Source organism: Acomys russatus, chromosome 7, assembly GCF_903995435.1.
Source record: "Acomys russatus chromosome 7, mAcoRus1.1, whole genome shotgun sequence".
Classification (NCBI taxonomy): Eukaryota; Metazoa; Chordata; class Mammalia; order Rodentia; family Muridae; genus Acomys; species Acomys russatus.
In genome coordinates, this window is record NC_067143.1 from 40,083,230 (window position 1) to 40,104,888 (window position 21,659).

Below are 21,659 nucleotides of genomic sequence, written 5' to 3' on the forward strand. Positions count from 1 at the left end.
GCATACTCAGATCCTACTACTTTGTCCCCAGCTGTGTTCTAAGGACTAGGTGACAAAATCAAAATTAAAAGGGAAACCAGTGAGATGATTCTGATTCAATATGTGAAAATAAATTGTACGACCTCTTTTCAGTAATACTTTGCAGCCACTATTCTTTTTTTTTTTTATTAATTTATTCTTGTTACATCTCAATGTTTATCCCATCCCTTGTATCCTCCCATTCCTCCCCCCCCCCCCATTTTCCCATTATTCCCCTCCCCTATGACTGTTCCTGAGGGGGATTACGTCCCCCTATATATTCTCATAGGGTATCAAGTCTCTTCTTGGCTACTTGCTGTCCTTCCTCTGAGTGCCACCAGGTCTCCCCCTCCAGGGGACATGGTCAAATGTGAGGCACCAGAGTACGTGAGAAAGTCGTATCACACTCTCCACTCAACTGTGGAGAATCTTCTGACCATTGGCTAGATCTGGGAAGGGGTTTAAAGTTTACCTCCTGTATTGTCCTTGGCTGGTGCCTTAGTTTGAGCGGGACCCCTGGGCCCAAATCTTCCTATCATATTGTTCTACTTGTAGATTTCTAGGATCCTCTGTATCCTTTTATTTTGCTATTCTCCCATGCGTCTCTCATTTAGAGTCCCAATAGGATGCCTTCCCCTCTGTCCCAGTTTCCTGGTAAGTGAAGGCTTTTGTGGGACATGCCCCTTGGGCTAGTATGCAGATATAAGTGAGTATATACCATTTGATTCTTTCTGCTTCTGGGTTAACTTACTCATTATGATCATTTCTAGCTCAATCCATTTATCCACAAATTTCGGGAATTCCTTGTTTTTAATAGCTGAGTAGTATTCCATAGTGTATATGTACCACAGTTTCTTTATCCACTCTTCTACTGAGGGACACTTAGGCTGTTTCCATGTTCTGGCTATTATGAATAAGGCTGCTATGAACATGGTTGAGCAAATTTTCTTGTTGTGTGCTGGAGCATCTTCTGGGTATATTCCAAGGAGTGGAATAGCTGGGTCTTGAGGAAGCCCTATTCCCATTTTTCTGAGATAGCACCAGATAGATTTCCAAAGTGGCTGTACTAGTTTGCATTCCCACCAGCAATGAAGGAGTGTTCCTCTCTCTCCACATCCTCGCCAGCATGTGGTGTCGCTTGAATTTTTGATCTTAGCCATTCTGATGGGTGTAAGATGGAATCTCAGAGTTGTTTTGATTTGCATTTCCCTGATGACTAAGGAGGTTGAGCATTTCTTTAAGTGTTTCTCAGCCATTTGATACTCCTCTGTTGAGAATTCTCTGTTTAGTTCCAAGCCCCATTTCTCAATTGGGTTATTCGGTTTGGTGGTGTTTAATTTCTTGAGTTCTTTATATATTTTGGATATTAGACCTTTGTCAGATGTAGGGTTGGTGACGATTTTTTCCCAGTCTGTAGGCTGTCGCTTTGTTCTCTTGACAGTGTCTCCTGCCTTACAGAAGCTTCTCAGCCTCATGAGGTCCCATTTATTAATGGTTGACATTAGGGCCTGGGCCGTTGGTGTTCTGTTCAGGAAGTTGTCTCCTGTGCCAATATGTTCCAGGCTCTTTCCCACTTTTTCTTCTAAGGCAGCCACTATTCTTATAAGGGACTTTCCATCTAATATTAGTAACTTGGGAGATGTAATGTCATCCAATGTAGATTTTTAGTCAGTTATGGAGTGTTCACCCTCAGTGTTGATAGACTTAAAGCAACATAGGAATTTTAGCTTAGCATATTACTGCAGCTTGATTGTGTAGGTTGGTCAAAAATATTTATTCTCATGATTTTCTGGTTGATGTGTGACCAACTATTCTCTATTGAGTCGCGGTGATTTATCTTGTCTAGATTTCATTACAGTAACTGTCTTTGCAATGCATGCAGCTAGGGAGTTGTAGTGTTTCTAAGACAACATTGGACACCATTCATCCTTCCCTCCTCTCTCATATCTTCTTCTTCTTACCTTTGTTATTTTCCTTGATGTCTATTAATCTAAATTTAGTCCATGGCCTACTCTCCTCTTTTATTCCTCTAAACTCATTTATTTAGTCACTATGATAATATAATTATAACATTTGAAACATTAACAATTATTTGTTCAGTGATTCATCATAATATAATCAATGCATATGAAATGTCAACAATTATTCACAATGATATTTTTGTTTCCCTATTGCTCAATCCTTCCACCTCTTCATAAAGATTATATGAATATTTCCTGTTTTATTTGACTTGGTTGAGGATATATATATATATATATATATGAATCAGTACATTATTTCTTTGCTCTCTATCACAATAAAATGAAATTTTAAGAATTCTCCCAAAGAGTATATTCCTTCTTACAAGCCAGGCACTGTGGGCCATCCTTTAATCCCAGCACTTGGGAAGAAAGAGGCAGGTGGATCGCTGTGAATTTGAGGCCAGCCTGGTCTACAAAGCAAGTCCAGGACAGCCAAGGCTAACACAGAGAAACCCTGTCTCAAAAAAACAAGAAAAACAAACAAACAAATCCTTCTTACACCTATCAGAATGGCAAAAATCAAAAACTCAAGTGACAGTACATGCTGGTGAGGATGTGGAGAATGGGGAACATTTTTCCACTGCTGTTGGGAGTACAAACTTGTACAACCACTTTGGAAACAATGTGACACTTTTTCAGAAAATTTGGAATAGTGCTACCTAAAGACCCAGCTATATACCACTCCTGGGCATATATTCAAAAGATGCTTTACCACACAACAAGGACATTTGCTCAACTATGTTCATAGCAGCTTTATTTCTAATAGCCAGAATCTGGAAACAGCATAGATGTCCCTCAACAAAAGAATGGATAAAGAAACTGTGGTGCATTTACACAATGGAATTCTATTCAGCTATTAAAAACAAGGAAATCTTGAAATTTCCAGGCAAATGGATGGAACTAGAAAAGAACATCCTGAGTGAGATAACCCAAACTCAGAAAGACATGAATGATATATATATACATTTATAAGTCTTCTGAGAAACTCCAACCAGCAGGGGTTCAGGACAGATACTGGGACTTGCAGCCAGACCCTTGGCAGAGAGCTGAGTGTATGGAAAAGTGGGGGGTGGGGGTTGGGATGGATGGACCTGGATGTGTCAGGAGCTCCATAGGGAGACTATCAAGGCCAGCTGATCTGAACCCAGAGGCCATGCACTATCTGTTGCACCAACAAAGGACAATGCACGCAAAGAACCAAGACCCTCCTGTTCAGATAGTACCAATAGACAGCTCATTCTCTACAAAGGGCAGGACGAGGAGCGGGGATTACCTCTGACATGAACTCTGGTGCCCTGGATTTTATACTTCCCCTTGGCAGGGAGGTCCTGCAGGCACACAGAGGAAGGGGAAGAAGGTTATCAGGATGAGACCTGAAAGGCTGTGGTCAGCAAGTGGGTGAGGAGCACCCCTCTGTCAGAGGTCTAGGGGAGGGGAATAGAGTGGGAGAGGGAGAGAAGATGGGAACAGGAAGATAAGAGCAAAGGGTAATAATAATCAGGATGTAATGTGAATAAAAAATGCATAATAAAATATATTTTATGGGATTATGTTATTTAGTTTATAAAGTATATGCAGACAGGTAGGAAGAATACCCATTCTATTTTGACAGTACTCTCATGACTTTTTTTTTCACAGTTAATACTTATTTTTTGTTGTTGTTGTTGTTGATTTGACAGAACGATTCCGAGATTTACTACTGCCTCCATCTAGCCAAGACTCTGAAATTCTGCCCTTCATTCAATCTAGAAATTACCCCAAGTAAGTAGCATGAGTTTGGTGAAATGTAGTAATTCTTTGGGATTTTTTGAAGTCCTGAGTACCTAGCCTAACCAACTAGTATCTTACTTGAAACATATGTTCTTTGTGTCTTCATAAATCATCCAGAAGACTGAGCTCTGCTTCTAAGTACAATGATATTTGACTGGGGGAGTTGTTTCTCAGTGCTGGCAATGAGCCTCCCCTATAATAATCCTTTACTACCAAAGGTTGCTCCTCGTCTTATTCTCTATTTTCTGGTTTTTTTTAATTAAAGGAGTATTTACATAGAGATTATTCTCTTAGTATTCTTTCTCCTCCTCTTTCTTCTCCTCCTCTTCCTCTTCTTCCTCCTCCTTCTCATCCTCTTCCTCCTCCCCCTCCTCCTTCTCTTGATTCATTGGTATCAACTTTTTTAGCCATATAGTGCAGGATTAGCATATTACAATTCACAGACTCAAAGAAGATATGTAACAAGGAAGACCCAAGTGAGGATGATTAAATATCACTCAGAAGGGGAAACAGAATAGACAGTAGAGATGATTGAAAAGAGGGAACAAGGTAGGAGAGGGAATGCAGAGAGAAATGAGGCTGAAGATCAGACCTGGAGGGAGTGTAGGCTGGAGGACAGAGCACTTGCAGAGAGATGACAAACCATGGGCAGAGGCATCTCTGTGACAAGCTTAGGCTTCTGGATGCCTAAGGGGATGACTTTACCTGAGACTCGTGGTAGCAGGGGGTCATGGAGACTGAAGAGCATACCTTCCTAGTGAAAGGTGAGGAACACCAACCCACCCACAAAATCTTCTACCCAAAATTTACCCTGCCTACAAGATATGCGGGGATAAAAATAGGCCAGAGCTTGAGGGAATGCCCAACCAATGCCTGGCCCAAGCTGAGACCTACAACATGGGTGAGAGCCAACCCCTGACACTATTAACATTACTTTGCTATGCTCACAGGCAGGAGCCTAGTATAGCTACCCATTGAGAGGTTGTACCCAGTAGTGGATCCAAACAGATGCTGAGATCCATAGGCAAACATTGGGCAAAGTTTAGAGAGTCTTGTGGAAAGTGGGAGGGATTGACAGAAGGACATTGTGTGACAAGAGCTGCACAAGAAGATGAACAGAACCAACTCACCAAGGCCCAGAGGGGCTTGTGGAGACTTAAGCACCAACTAAGGACCATGCATAAACTGGACCCTGGTCCCCTACACAGATGTAGCAGATGGACAGCTCAGGCTTCATGTGGGTCCCCTAGTTAGGAGAGTGGGGGCTGTCTCTGACATGGATCACTGCCCCCTGGTTGGGTTGCCTCACCATTCCTGATGCTACTTGATGAGCTGGTATGGATGGATATGGATTGGGGCTTCTCATTTTCTTAGGAATAGGGGAGGGGAAGAGGAGGAAGAGGGAGGGGCTACAATTGGGAGGGGCTACAATTGGGAGGGGCTACAATTGGGAGATGTAAAGGGAATACATATATAAATTCATTTTTAAAATTAAAAACATATGTGTAATGCCCTGAAATATAAGATAAAAAGCAACTTGTCTACCACATATTGTATACAAAGAATAGTTCTTATGGAGCAGACAATACCAAGAATAAACTCACTATATTCTAACTAATGTATGCTGTGGGGTTTGGGATTTGGTGTGGACTCTGACTATGTTGCATGTTTTTTTCCTTTAATCTTTAGCGTTTTTCTGACCTAAAGAAATCTAACAAATAATAGAGAATATAAAAATGCATCCTTGAGGTGAAAAACACTTATTAAGTAGAAAAATATCTCATTAATGAAATCTGGTGGGTGTGGTTTGGATATTAAGCGAATGTCATTTGAAAAGCACTTCCTGATGATTCTGGGTTCATTGTTCTAAAATATAACAAAACTCATGAATCACATTCTTAAATTCTCAAACTCTCATTTGACCCATTGCCAAAACCAAGGACATCCATTCTTTCTTCAGATTTCAAGTGCAGACATTGTTCTGTGAAGTTCTCAGAGTCTGAATAGATGAGAAAAAAAAATGTCTTCAAAAAAAGAAAAGTACACTTACAGCAAAGTAAGGGTGGATTTATAGTTTAGAGGAAGTAACAGAAGTAACAAGTTTGATGGCTCAGTCCCTGCTCATGTCACCATCATGTCTGAAGAGATGTTGGTTTATGATATATCTGGAGGATGTTTATATTTCTATTCCTATCCTTATAAAAATAGCTCAGATGTAGAAAATGTTTGAGGACATTTGACATGATTTATACTGAACATCACATTGGACAATTAAGCCCCAAAATGTGATCCAGTAGCTCTGAAAGATTTAGTGTAGATATGTACAAAATATTGAGAAAGTAAAGGAAGAAATTACTTCCACCTTGTTTGCACAAGGATTAAGTCCCATGAGCAGTAGGACTTGTAAAGAGAAATATTATTTATGACAGAAGTCGGAATTGTTTGCCAAAGAACAGTCTTAATTGTTTGGACAGCGAAATCGGTGTCTCAACCACTCTCATTTCCAACTGGCTGCCTAAAAGTGGCGTCAAATGATGACCTTGTGTAATATCTCTAAAGTCCTCAGATGACCTCAGACTTCATCTCTTTGCTCAATGATCTACCTGTCTCTCCTCTGTATTTTGAGTTCTATTTCTAGAAATTATCGTTCCCTTTTCAGAATTTCTTGTTCATTTATGTGTAACATATTTGACCAAATTTCCTTTATCATTTATAATAATAAAGAAATAGTAGTAACATACAGAATATCTTCATATGTAGGAATGATAGTATGTTGGGTTTTTTTTCCTCTTCCTCTTCCTCTTCCTTCTCCTTTCTCCCCCTTCCTCCTCCTTCTTCCTCATTCTTCTCCTATGCCCTTTTCTTCCTCCTCCTTCCTCCAACCCCTTTCTCTTCCTCCTCCTACTTCTTTGAGACAGGGTTTCTCTGTGTAGTCCTGTCAGTGCTGGAACTCACTCTGTAGACCAAGCTGGCTTCGAACTCACAGAAGTCCACTTGTCTCTGGGATTAAAGGCATGCTCCACCACCACCTGGCAATATACTAAGTGTTTTAGGTGAATAATTCTATATAATCTTTATAACTTTCCTAGGATCTTCCAAATCCCATGGTGCCACTGCTTCTCAAACCCAGATCTGTTTGATCCAAAATTACAATTATGTTATACTGGCTCCTATTCATCTATCCAACCTTCTTTTATTCAAGCATTCATCAGACATGTGTTGAATACATACCCCCTGATCATAATTATCAATGTTATAAAAATGACGGGAGTATGTGTGTGTATTTGAAGACTCTAGAGTCCCCAGAGAGAAAAGGAGAGTCAGTTTAATGAATAAATCATAGCACTGTGTTGGCATATTTAGAGAAATATTTAATTATATTGGAGCAGGAAAAAGAAGGGCCGATCTAAATACATAAAGTTTAATTTTACCACTGAGTCAGATTGTCAAGATGAGAGGTTGTTTCAGCAAAACCAAGAATATACATCATATGAAGTCATTGAAATGCTAGAGCAATCAGCTCCAGCTACCTAGAAATTGGGTAGTACAACCACCTGTAGACAAACAATAGTAGTAAAAATGTAAAGAGACAAAAAGATGATTCAGTCTGGTCTCCCATCTTAAGGAACTTGGGCTTTGTTATTACAACAGTGGAGAGTCATGAGAATGCTTTAAGCAATGCAAATAAAAGTTAATCTATATTTTCATACACTAATCATGAGTCAAGTGCAAGACGTGATATATTGCCTGGGGTCAACATAATCTCTGTGCCAACATTTCACACTCAGATAACAATCCATGAGGTGCTGATGATATGAAACATTGCATGGCTACAATGGGATGTCAGAAGGCAAAATCTAAAGAATGTAGTGGTGCCTAAGTAGATGGGCGAACTGGAGAGAAAAGGAACAGTCTGAGTTTTGACAACTTCAGGCTATTTTAATACCCTCTTGATGGGAAATGAGTTTCTATGAGTATCTTTCTTTTTTTCCTATATTTTGATTGAAAAATAAAGAAGATGTTTCTCCTTTACACCGTTTTGAGGAAGGAACAGTGCCTGGCATAACTGTACCTTACACAGATTTATGACATTAAATAAAATGATGCAAAGCAACTGGTCTTTATGAAGAAATGAATTCTCATTGTATTCCTCATTTTCATGTATGTTCTATACTTTCTTGACTGTAAGCTTTGCCTTCGGGGGTAGCTTGAAAGCTCTGTGTGGTGTCTGCTTACTGCACTCCAGTCTTGACACTCTCAGAGGGATTACTGTTCTTCCCAACAAAGATGACATGGTGAAAGCATCTATTGGCAGGCTCAAGCCCTTTCCTGTTGTGTTCCTGCCTGTGTGATGTGGGTGCTACTTTAGAAGTTTCCACAGCTACAACTATTTATGATCTTCTTTACAATACATAGACTGTTCTAATATTGCCTCTCGTTAATGGGCCTGTAGGAATGGCTCAATGGTTAAGAGACTTGATGATCTTTCAGAAGCCCTGAGTTTGGTTCCCAGCATCCACATCACATGGCTCATAGCCTGTAAGCAATCTAGTGCCTCTGACTTCTACAAACACCTACAGTCACAACATGAGCCTATCTAGAAAACCAAAAATAAAACAAATCTATTTTAAAATGTAATAAACAAAAAAAATATTGTCTCCCGTCTTCTCATCCCTACACTGTGGACTTTTGTACTAGTGGGATTCTAATACCCACCTGAGACATTAAATAAAATGAGAACTAAAGATAGTAATTTTTTGAATTTTGAGTATTCCGGATACTATTGCTAATCTCAAAGCTAGAGAAGCAACATGTCAAAAGGAAGTTATCTCATAATATTAGCAGGTATTAACATTGAAGACCCCTGAGATTCAACTCAGAAATAAAAAAGACAGAGGAGTCTTTGGAACTTCAGAACATACAGACCACTAAAATCAAGTGATTTTAGAAAAATGGAAGCATTGCTTTAATGTAAAGATTTTGTTTAAGAGATAGGATAAGTCCAGAAGCTGGGAGGCAAACAAGAGGGCCCCTTAGTGAGTGACAGAGTAACTCAGTTAGTTGTAAGAACTGGTTCCAGAGGGCCCACGGGAATCAGCTGGCTGGAGGTTAGCCTAATTTCTCTAACACTCTGAGGATGTAGGTGCATTTAAAGAGATACACATGTGTGATTTGGCATTCAGTTCTTGAGAGACATACTCTGCTAGTTTGTCCCACCCTCTGTTACTATTACCTGCCAGACACCTTTCAGTCTCAGCAGACTTTATGAAGTCTTTGGTAGTTTTGGGACTTTTGTTTTGTTTCTGACTAGTAGATTGTGCTGAAATGCTTCCTTTGTGAAAAAGTATTAAAAATCTGGGCTGGATGTCTTTCAATGATAAAGTCATACCTTGCATGTGCAAAGCCCTGGCTTTTCCCCAACATGGAAAGAAGAAAACAAAAAACGTAAAAATCCCACGTTGCTGTTATTATTTTAACGTTATTATCACTCATCAAAAATATACTCAACTCTAGACAAACAGAAGTTATCAGATTTAGGCCACAATTTCACAAATATTGCTTAAGTGAATACTAAAAAGTAAGTTAAAAGCCATTCTTAAGTTAAACATGTCAACTCACAATGGATATAAGAATATAATTTCAAGACGATGCTCATTTTATGACAATTCCTATTCAGAATTCAATCATTTCATTCTAAAATAATGAATGGTTGTGGTGAAGGATTTCTAAGCATTTATAGGCTGGGCTTCCTTCCTTATGTGGCTATTGCAATTCAAATATCCTAACCAGGTCTTTGTTTGTTTTGTATCTTTATGATTCCAGAGGTGAAGATGACATGCCAGGCTTAGTGCCTTCTAGGAAGGCAGGTGTTTTACTGAAGTGTACCACTAAATTAGGTATACTGTCCCCTACATAGTTTTAATCCAAATGTTAAGAACTTCTGGGATTTCCTTTAATCGCTGTATGTAAAAGAACCAGCAGCAATAGTTCAGTTCTGCTGAGGCTGCCAGGATTACACAGGATACTGTTAGTTTCATGTCTTAGCCTTTATCCAGGCATACTGACTTTAAATAAAGAGTCTAGGGATAGGATTCCGATCTGTATGTTTTAATAAACCCTCCATGAAAGTCTGATGCACATGTTAGTTTGCAACCCATTAAAGTAAAAACAGGTTTTGAAGACCATTCAGGCTTTTAATGCTCCCTCACCACTTTGTATAGCTTTTACTGGTGTAATTATCTCCTGAGTGCTCTAAACTGCAATACCATCTTCTCCTGGAGAGTAGTTAATCATAATCATTTTTCTCCCAGATGAAGAAGAAATTGTTACCTGATGGATGGTCTAGGATTATATGCTCTTTATATCCCAAACCAAAATAAGTGGTGATTGACAGGCACGATTAATGTCTGGTCATTAAAGAAAGGAATACTGGAGATAGATTTGAACAGAGTTTAGGAATGATCTTTTCCTTAAATAGAAGTTGTGATCTTGGGAAAACTCACTTGATGTTTTGGGTTTAAATTCCCACTACAATAAAATGAAACTGTGTTTTACCTCCTTTACCTTATTCTATGACTCTAGAGTGAAGGTGTTTTTAGAATAATCAGTACAGCTCCTGGAACCGATTACATTTTGCATAAACAGCTTTAGGTTCTGCTTTTAAGCTCTGACATACACTTAAATTGTTTTTTCTTAATTAAAAACATTTTAGAAGGAAGGCCTCAAAAATTACCTGTAACTCCCAGTGCCAAGGAATCTCCTGTCCTCTTCTACTTTACAAGGGCACCTACACACACACACACACACACACACACACACACACACATACACGTGAATAATGCATGTTAAAAATGTAAATAAATTGTAAAGGCATGCATTTAAAGAAGCATGAAATGGTTGTATGCAAACCCTAAGTGTTTTTCATTTGTGAGAAAAATATGATGTTTTAAAGTATTTTCTGTGTCATATTTCCAGGTTAGAAGGTTTTTGGTACTTAAAGTAGAAATTTAGATTGAATGTGGCTTTCTCTCTCTTTCTCTCTTTCTTTATTCTCTTTGTTTGCTTGTTTACATCCCCAGTATCAGGAACTTTTTAAAGTGACACAAAACAGACTGAGAAATACCACGTTACTTAACTGAAGCATTCAATCATAGATCATCTGAAAAGGTGCACTCTTGCTTGTGGCCTTCAAAAGCGACAAGGTCTTAGATGCCAGTGGAGTGGTGGGAAGTAGATGATGATAGCTATAATGCCAGTTTTATCTTACAGGGTGAGTAGATTGCAAGGTGTCACGCCTAACAATTGTGGTGTGGTATAACATACACACAAATATTTTTATTTAACAAGTACCAAGATACATGGCCCCTGGGGCTGATACAGTGTCAGAAAATTACATCTAAGCTGTCCACAACTTTCTTTCTAACCCCTCTATTGACTTCAGTGTAGCTCCTCTGTGTCTGGGCTCATACCTTCTAGCCAGGAGAAAGAAACAGAACAGAGGCTGAGGAAGGAATATGGCTTCCCTTTCTAGGCAGTCCTCTGCAACCCACATACGTGCTTCTTGATCTAACCAACCTGATCTGAACCTACATAGAGTGGTACAGTCTGTCGTTTACATGGAGTAATCCCACATCCTATCACAAGGAGAAAGCAGTACTTAATTATCCTATGGATGAGGAGATAACTTCTTAATACAATTAAAGGTCATTTGCTGGAGGCTAGGATCTCCTCAGCATTGGGTGGGGGCATTTCCAGGAATTCCCTGTGAACAAGTTCCCTATTAGGAAAGGGTTGGGCCTGTAATCTTCTTTGGGGTTATGTGACCATCCTTACAAAATCTGGGTTTACCAGATTAGGTGGAGTGAGAACCCAGCTGAGAAAAGGGAATCCACCAACATAGACCTAAAAAAGTGGCTGTGTTGAAAAGTCAGACTTCAGCCTTATCCAGCTGAGTCCCACACATATCTTTAAAAGAAACTCAACTTTAGTTTGTTATAATATCAGTCTGATTCAGAAGGGCAATGGCCAGAGCCTGGCGAGAGTTTTGAGAACTATTGAATATCTTTATGTCTTTCATGTAATTGGATTAATTTACAATTGAAGAGTTTCTCCAATAAAAAACAAAACAAGAAAAAAAAAAAAAAACAAACAAACAAACAAAAAACCCTCAAATGACAGGGTAACCAACTTCATCTTAACAAATAAAGCAATTTAGAAAATAGAAATGGAAATTATTTTAAGGGAAAATATGTACACAAATATAAGTATGCTTGCATAGTTTGGGAGTGAGTCATGAAAAGAAATAGTGCTTTCACTTAGAACTTTTTATCACTTATCAACTGAAGTTTAAAAATATGTCCATGTCCCTATTGCAGTTTTATAGAAGTGAACACTTGTATTTAATCTCTATAATCTTGTCACATATATGATAATTGTAAAATTCAGGTACTAACAACTGTATTACTCAAAATTAAAAGCCAAGGAATTTTGTACATTATAAAGTTAAGGTGTGAAAATTATATTTAAGTTATGTTATTTTGTCTTTCTACCTGTCATAAAAAACGAGGTCTTGCCAACTAACCAGTCACGAATGATTTTGTTTTCATTCACCATAACAAAGTAAGCATTTGAGTTATATATGATCAAGCTAATTTAAATATTTCATAGTAAATTCAGGCTTCAAAATAATGGTTAAATGTGTCAATTTCTAACAAGTTATTAAAGGTATTTTGAATAAACAGCAGCTGAATCTCCGACATCTATCAGAGTAAATACAAGCCATCCCATGTTGTTTTGAGCTCTGTCTATGCTGTATCTAGTCTCTCTGATATTTTCTTACACTCTACAATTCTAACAGTTTTCCTCTGTATAATCACATCTTGTCTCTTTTTATAAGTGAAGTAAATGGAGTTTAAAGAGGTCAAGTAGCTGGTTGGTGATCTCAGTCCTAGTAAATGCCTGGAACTCCAAGTTCTAGTGATCTTATTCAAAGCTATTACAAAACACCAGAGAATAGCTATTTGGGGAGGGAGAACCATGTGTTGTTTTGGACAGAGACAATTATCAAAATGGTCTTTTTCATGATTCCTCTCACTTAGTGGTTAATGAAATAAAGTATTAAATATTATTGTTGAAGTTTGCAAAGAACATCTCTTCTTTTAAAACATCATTGCATTCAATTAATTTATTTGTTATTTATCTCATTTGATGATTCTTTCAGAGGAAGATAGAAAAGTTTATATGGTAGATATCAAGTCATTATTGGTCTTGAATCTAAAACAGCTTTATCATACAAATAATTCACACATAGTTCATGGTTGCTGACTAAAGGAAAGATATGAATTAGTAGACAGAATAAGAATTGTACATATGTCATTCTGTAATGTGTTTATTAGTAGGATGTCTGAAATGTTTGAAACACTACATTAGACATACTAACTTTGGTTGTTATTCCATTAGGTAAGAGGGTTATTTTTCTTCTTTATACTAGATATAGTATTTTTCTTTTTTTTTTTTTTTTTTTTTTTTTTTTTTGTTTTGTTTTTTTTTTTTTTTTTTTTTTTTTTTTTTACTATGAATGACACTTTATTCAGTCATTTTCTTTACAACTGAAACTCTGGGAATTCAAAGTTAACATCTTTGCCTGTGAGCTTCTTATACACACCAGAAAAGGTTTCCACCTTGTGCTCCACGTTGTTCTGCTGTGCTTTGTCTAAGTGAACTTTTATGAGCCGGCTGCCATCCAGTTTCACACGGATTCTCTTACCCACAATTTCACTCGGGAAGACCAAGTCCTCAAGGATGGCGTCGTGCACTGCTGTCAGGGTACGGCTTCTGGGGCGCTTCTGCTTATTTTTCGTGCGGCTTTTCCTGGTTGGCTTGGGCAGAATCCTCCTCTGAGCAATGAAAACCACGTGCTTCCCACTGAACTTTTTCTCCAATTCACGTACTAGCCGGACTTGGATTTTCTGAAAAGATTTCAGCTGAGGAACTGGTACAAAAATTATGATAGCTTTCCGACCACCACCAACTTCAATTTCCTTGGCCGCAGTGATGTTGAGTTCCCGGAGCTGCGCCTTGAGATCCGAGTTCATCTCCAGCTCGAGCAGCGCCTGGGAGATGCCAGACTCGAACTCGTCCGGCTTCTCGCCGTTGGGCTTCACAATCTTGGCGCTCGAGCTGAACATGGCTACGTCCTTACGGAGTGCCGGCTTAGAAAGAGCAGATATAGTATTTTTCAACAGCAACATTTGCAAGTTTTCTCTCTAGATAGCACACATGCATTACCTAAGATGGCCTGAGTTCTGCCAGTGTAAACAGTTAATCTTGAAACAGCACTGCAATGTGGTTTAGTGTGGTGAAACACTAAAGGAATTTGTTTTCTGCATATGCAGTGTCTTCTATGGGTGCAGTGAATTTCGAGGATGGCATCATTCAAGCAACAATGCAGAGATTCAATCTGTTTCTCTTTTCTGGGTCAACACATGGTTCTTGGTTACCATAGATAGGAAATGGCATTGCCTGTCATAAAAATGGCAAACTGCTTGTATTTAGAACCCAGTAAATAGAACAATCCATATGAACCAATGTAATCACATATTCCTGGAAAAGAAAGTCACATGTATGAAAGTAAAAAACAAATATAAGCAATGACAAAATACTGTGAAGCCCACAATTCAAAAAAATACTTATGAATGAATTTATTTTATCAGCTACCTAACCATTAATCTACATGTGTACAGTCCTACTGTCCTTCTGTTTTAGTGGCCTCCAAAGATAAATGACATGTAGACAATTTTTTAATATACATGTATACTGTTAGAAAAGATATAATGAAAAAATAGTTAAAAATCATAATGTCTCATAATACATCACGTCTATCCTATCAAAATGTCTAAAATGACACAAACTGTGTAAGTATGCTGATTCTACAGTAATCACTGATAACTAATTTGACCATAAAATGAACATTTTAGATATCAGGGATGCATAAAGAAAGGTGAAGTGAAAGTCACAGCATGCAAGTGAGATGGCTGCATGCATCTGCCAAAATAGCCACACAGTCAAAACAGATGAATGGAATCTGAGAAATGTGGTGTTTTGGCTAGACATTTGCTTTCGTGAGTAAAATTAATGTTCTGTTACTAAGAAAAGAAGGATGGATATTAAGTGGACATTTCATAATTTCTGTTTTCAGTTAAAGATGGTTGTATATTACACTTATACGCGTGCGCACGCACACACACACAGACACACAAGCACACACAAAGGGCAATTTATTTTGTGATTTCTTCAGTAGTTCCTATATTTACTAATTGAACTATATTTTAAAAAGTAACATTCAATGATTCTCCTCCTCCCTCCTTCTCCTCCTCTTCCTCCTCCTTCTCCTCTTCTTCCTCCTCCACCTCCTTCTGCGTTCTATGATTTTCTGTTCCCATAGTACATCTGTGAGTAGATATGTCTATTTTCTTCTGAAGGGTACACTAGTCAGTTTCAACGTAGTGACTTGACTAATACTTTCATTTTGTCTATTATCACAGTGAATATGATCAGAGCTTTAACATATTATTCTCTCTATGCTTTCCTAAACTTTTAGTAAATTTAAAGATGGAAGGAAATTCATTGCTTACTATCAATAGTTCTATACAATTTGCTTATTCCTTGACACTTATGGCAGTAAGAAATGAGATAAGGCCAAGGGAGGCTATCACAATGCATAGATTTTGAATTCAGCATGAATGGTACATGTTACAGAAAATTAACTTGTTTTTATTTTTTCAACATTTGTCTGTCTTCTCTATAGGTTGTACATTGATGGTCCATTTGGAAGCCCATTTGAGGAGTCACTGAACTATGAAGTTAGCCTCTGTGTGGCTGGAGGCATTGGGGTCACTCCATTTGCATCAATACTAAACACTCTGCTGTACGTCACTTGAAACAATTTTATCACTTCAAATAGAGAAATCCTCATATTCAAACACATCTAGTTTACACGTAAAATAGTTCCTTATGGAGTTTTCCCATGTACCGTTGGGGAAATTCCACTTCCTCCTTAAAGACGGGAATAATTCAGTAACTCTCAGTACATGCTCTGTAGCTCCCAGAATGCTCTTTGTAAAGAGAAACACCCTCTTTTCTTATTAACCATTGCTCACCTGCTTTCTTGACATTCTCACTGTTCATTTACTTGATGAACAAATATTTTGGTGTGCTCGTGTGCCAATTCATCTCTGAGTTACTGGGAATAAAATAATGAATGTAAAAAAAAAACAGACTCTATTCTTAGAAAGTTCAGATTCAATCAGGGCAACTTTTAAAAGTATTAAGAAATTTATAATATGGATTGTATCTGAAAATATCAAGCACAAAGAAAAGATCTCTAGAGATCAGAGAGATCAGAGAGTATTTTAGTAGAAGAGGAGGCAGAGAGGAAAGAGATTATAGAGAAAAGACTTGAATTGTCATCTTCTATGTGACACATAACCATTGCAACCATTGCCTCCTCTGGGCCTGCAGAGGAATGAGCATATCAGTAGTCAGGTATGACCGAGGAGCTCTGGTGTAACTTCCCTTCGTTGCCAAACTCTACGCTACTGATAGACCTAGGGATAGGGAGAGCCGTTGCCTTTGTTTTTGTGCTAGCTTATGACCCCACCATACTGATGATTAGCTCAATCCTGTGATCACAATGGCCCTGAGTAAATTAAATGAGTCACAAATCAAAACCAAAAGTCATGAATCTGGGAAAGGGACAAATTGGGAAGTAACAGGGTGGGCTTATAGTGATGAAAGGAGCAGAGACAGGATTGGGGAGGGGAGAATAATCAGAATATTAAAAAGGTGACTAGATTATAAAAGCATATGTCTGGAGTGATTGTAAGAACATGTTCAGGGAATGCTTTCATGAGAATATGATGGATACAGCGTCACCTCATTCTTCCATTTATTAGCAAATTTGTAACAGACTGAAGAAAAGAAATGTCAAAGTTGAGATTGCTCAAATGGGAAATATTCTCGATATCTTGATCCCAAGACTATAAACTTAAGTCAATTCATCACCATAAAACCACAAATAAAATGACAAAAAGAAGGTGCTTTCAGGTCGCTTCCATTCACTTTTCAAGTAGATCAAATTCACAGTAAAATGTTTGAAGGAATAGTTTAAAAAAGAGGAAGAAATAAAACACTCCTTTGGCATAGCTGGGAGGATCACAAGTTTCTGATAAACTTGGGCTACATAGCTAAGCCTTGTTAAAAAAAAAAAAAAACCAAATGAGTGATAATTTTGAATAATTTATTTCATTTTCGAATATTATACTAGATGTAATTTGGGGACATGTTGGAGACTCTTAGAAAAAATAAGCCTGTTTCAATCCAGAAATCATTTGTTTCTGACAACACATTACAAGTTATTTTGATACTTGGTGTTATTAAAAAAGGAACATTTTTAACCTCAAGCCTACCTCATGGTCATAAGTAGGCATCCAGACTTGGAACAGAGAGTGACTGGAATGTATTACACAGCCTGTGGTTGTGAAATCTTTCTTAAATGATTATTAAGAATGGGATAAACAACCAACTTTCTGGAATGGTTTTGCCTAAACGTGAAGGCAAGTCTGAGTGGCCTTTTGGGCCCTGCACAGCAATACAGTTCACTGAACAGAGGACCTGTTTTTCTGAGACTCATAAGACAATTTTTTCTGATCCAAGAGTTCAGTTTATGGTCTTGAAGTTGACATGTTTATAATACTGAGACATATAGCAGCCGGTGACGTCTTAGTCTATGTATTGTGGCCCATACCTATTTTAAAAAAATAGTAAATGCTGGCATGGAAGTGGCTGGGTGTGGGGCTTGTTTGGTTGCTTTTTTCTTCCTGGTTGCTTATGAACGAAAACAAATGTTCACAAATCAGTGGATTTTGTATTGTTTATCCAACTCCAGTCACAACTTCATTACATTGATTTTAAAGGGATGACTGGAAACCATACAAGCTAAGAAGACTGTACTTTATCTGGGTGTGCAGAGACATCCAGTCATTCCGGTGGTTTGCAGATCTGCTCTGTATGCTGCATAACAAGGTAATATCAAGATGGTTGGGTTTCTTTTTTAGGTTTATAACTTCTTAAATTATATTTATGTTTTTATTGTAGAAGCAAGAACTGCTTGCTATAGAATAAAAAGATCTCTTAAATCAAAAACCAGAGGTAACATCTAATAAAAACAGACGCACATCTTTTCAGCTGTGAATGTTTGTCAATAAAATGTTGATTCTGTGACACATTAGCCCTCATTTCTGCATTTTAAACATAAAATATTCAACATAGATGTTCATGCACATAACTAGAGGTGATGAGAGAAGAGAGAAAAGGGACATACATAGACATAGACAGTACAGCATCTTCTGAGCTCTGCTACGGTAAAATTGCCCCATATTATGGTTTTAATATTATAGACAGCAGGTTTCTTGATCTGCAATATTAAAAATCAAAAAGTTTCTTCCTCAGAAATGATAGTATGTATTCTTCACATTTCCTACCTGTAATTGTTTTTATTCATTTGTATCTATATTTATTAAAATTATATAAGTAAAGCTGATACAACTATTACACATATGAAATACTTGCCACAGATACTTCAAATAAAAGGAGTAACATTAAATCTCTGTATTTAACTTACCTACCACTCTATATCACTAGAATTATGAAAGTTCTAGCATATTATTTATATTTATTTCATTTTTTAAAACTTTATTGCTACATCTTAAATGCTGTTTTCTATGAGCGAGAATAGAATTGATTCCATGTCTATTAACAGAAGAGTCCTTTGCTCCCTGTATCTTACTTACTTACCAGTCCTTTAGCATTGACTACTTTGTAACTGTAAAAAGTGCTTCAGTGATTATTCACATGCTTGGATGCAACATTTTTTTCTTTATGTTACCATCAGTGAATATCATTGTCTACTATGAATTATTGCCTATTTTAGGATTTAAAGATATATTAGATAACAAAATAAAACCAAGTTATTCTTGTATTTGTAGTAGGATAGACAACTAAACCAGTATATATGCAGGATGTCTGATTCTTAGATTTCAATTTGGGACAAAAAAGTAAAGGCATATTAGCGTTGATGACAGAAGTTCTGTTTACATAAAGAGTGTCTGGGAATGTCCACCAAGCAAGGGCAGTTAAGATAGTCTTCTGTGGATTGACTAGTCACGTTTCTTGGGAGCAAATTCAATACAGTGAACCTATTTTCCAAGAAGTGCTCTGATGCAATCGTAAGTTAAGTGCAATATAAAAAAAAAAGGAGGGACGTCCGTAGTGTAATAAGAAAAGGGAGACTGTCAAGCATGTATACATATATAGGGGAGTGTGTGTGCATGTGTGTTGCACCCGTGTGTGTAGTGCTCTAGACAGATTGGAGAGGGCTTGGAGACTTTATATTAGGAAAGTAGACTTTTGAATATGTACTTAGTATTACTGAAAACATGGACTTGACGTGTACACAGATGTTCCTAGAAGAATTATTCACAACATCCCAAACATGCAAACACCACATATATGCCTGATGGAAAAACAAAATTAGTGTAGTGTATTTATATAATGAAATAATTTAGCTTGAAAAAGAATTATAACATGTTAAAACTTGGATGGACCTTATAAATGCTATGATACTTGAAGAGATGTAAGTAAGCCAAATATAGAGGGACAAATAGTTTCTGGCACCTTTACGTGAGGTACTTGGAATAGTTCACTTTGTAGTAAGTTAATGTAGAACAATAAGTTATGGTTGAAAGAGGGAAAGGAAAGCTATTTTCTAGATTACATTTTTCCTAGTGTATTTCTTGTCTCATATTTATATTTGAGGAAAATCAACAGTGAATGAGTTTAAAGCAAGGGGGCATGTCTATATTTTATGCCTTGAATTTACTTTCCAATCATGAAAATCCTAATCTTATTGTCTCTTTTTTAATGAAAAGTATATTTATTGATGAGATGGGTTCAAATTTAGGGCAACTTAGAGTATAAGTTAACAGATGTTTAGAAGAGACAGAGGAATAGTACAGTGCTTAGCATGATTTAATATGGACCTTTAGATGTAGATGAGTGTTTTCTCTGCTGTCATCATCTCTGTATCTCAGCAGTAGATCAGAGCAACTGATGAATGTAAGAACTTGTCTGTGTGTCGATTTATCCATCACTTATCACCTCCTTGCCTATGTTTATTTCATTATAAATATTTACTGTGATAAGTCAAATTATCTATTGTGTTATAGAATAACATATGCTAGGTAGACTCTGAGTATCTGTAAAGAATTTAAATGAGTCAATTCATTTTTATGTTCTCTCAGTTTTGGCAAGAAAACAGACCTGATTATGTGAACATCCAGCTGTACCTCAGTCAAACAGATGGGATACAGGTATGTGGCTGAGTGTTATTGTTAATTAAATGAGCCTCCAGATAATAGGAGATTTACTGTAAGAGCTGTGCTGCAAGAAAATTTCTGCAGGAGATTTTAACAAAAGTATCCAATGGAAAGCGTCTGCTGAGATATGTTGAGAAACCTTGTAGCTTGTCCTGGAAGTCAACCCTGTTGTGGCTTTCAGTTCTCCTCACAGCATGCTGAAGCAAACCTTGTGATTCCATCAATCCTCATTGGGGTTGTTTCAAGAGTTTTGTCTCTAGGGAGACATCAAGCAGTAAAGGGACAACATTGTGATCCTTTTCCAAAGAAGCAAGATTTTATATGATGAGAAAAGATACACATTAAACTTAGTCCATCACAGAGGAATCTAACACAGAAACAGTAAGAGTCATCTGCCTTGGTTACTATGACAGACTATGCTAACAATTTCATATATATATGTAATTTTGTGTAATCTAAGCTATTTTGAACAATGCCTGCTTATTAGCCTCTATGTTTTTATGTGAAGGAAAATAATTTTTAGAAATATATAATAGTTGCATAATGAAACGGTGCAAATATTTTTCTGGATTTTTAAAAATGTGTGTGTGTAAGTACGTGTGTGCACACATGCACGGGAGTGTGTGTGTGTGTGTGTGTGTGTGTGTGTGTGTGTGTGTGTGTGTGCAAGTGCATGTGACCATTTTCTACAGAGCTCAGATATAATCTTGGATATTAGCCATAAGAAAGTTGTCCAGTGCCTTTGAGACAGGGGCTTTAATCTGAAACCCAGCAATTAGGCCAGACTTACTGCCGGGCCAGTGATCCCCCCATACTTACAAGGCAAGTATTTTACTGAATATGCCCCTAGATTTCTTATACTCTCTTCTTTCATCCTGTTTAGTGTTCTTCATATAAAATATGAATGCTTCTTAGTTATCTCAAAATTATTCTAATCAGTTTTGGAAGGTTTTTATTGTTTTAATCTCATTTTACTGAAGTCTTAGTGGGTGGGTCAGTGTTCCTTTCCCTCCACTAGGAGTCCTGTCTAGTTAGAAGGTGTCCTCTTCAGTCTCTATGACCCCTGCTGCTAGGAGTCTCAACTAGTCACCCTTATTTCCACCTGGAAGCCTGTCCTTTCTTAGGTCTCCAGCTTGTCACCTAGATACCCTACTCATGCTTTCCCTTCTCTCTGTCCTCTCCCCTCCCTCCCCCCTGGCCAACCCCTCCCTCCTCTCTCCCTAGGCCTGGTCTCCATCCTCATTTCTCTCTGCACTCCCTCTCCTGCCTTGTTCCTTCTCTTCAACCACTTTTGCCATCTATTCTAGGTCCCCTTGCGAGTGAGATTTAAATATCCTCCCTCAGGTCCTCCTTGTTACTTATTTTCTTCGGATCTGTGCATTGTAGTATGTTTATCCTGTACTAAATGGCTAACATT

At 37.6% G+C, this 21,659-nt stretch overlaps 2 protein-coding genes across 2 annotated transcripts in view; one reads left to right on the forward strand and one right to left on the reverse strand.

Annotated features, from left to right (window-relative positions):
- Nox4 (NADPH oxidase 4) overlaps positions 1–21,659 on the forward strand; it is a 140,341-nt gene that overhangs the window by 102,984 nt on the left and 15,698 nt on the right. Inside the window, exons 13-16 of the mRNA XM_051148878.1 lie at positions 3,719–3,800; positions 15,616–15,735; positions 17,783–17,891; positions 20,168–20,236. Coding sequence (XP_051004835.1) covers positions 3,719–3,800; positions 15,616–15,735; positions 17,783–17,891; positions 20,168–20,236 — 380 coding nt within the window. The remainder of the gene's footprint in view (positions 1–3,718; positions 3,801–15,615; positions 15,736–17,782; positions 17,892–20,167; positions 20,237–21,659) is intronic.
- LOC127191663 (40S ribosomal protein S7) lies at positions 13,308–14,032 on the reverse strand. Its single transcript, XM_051148877.1, has one exon. It carries the CDS (start codon positions 13,994–13,996, stop codon positions 13,412–13,414), a length of 585 nt encoding a protein of 194 aa, XP_051004834.1. The 5' UTR covers positions 13,997–14,032; the 3' UTR covers positions 13,308–13,411.

What these genes read in the sequence shown, in the direction of transcription:
- LOC127191663 (XM_051148877.1), bottom strand. Translation starts at nt 13,996, where the DNA reads ATGTTCAGCTCGAGCGCCAAGATTGTGAAGCCCAACGGCGAGAAGCCG.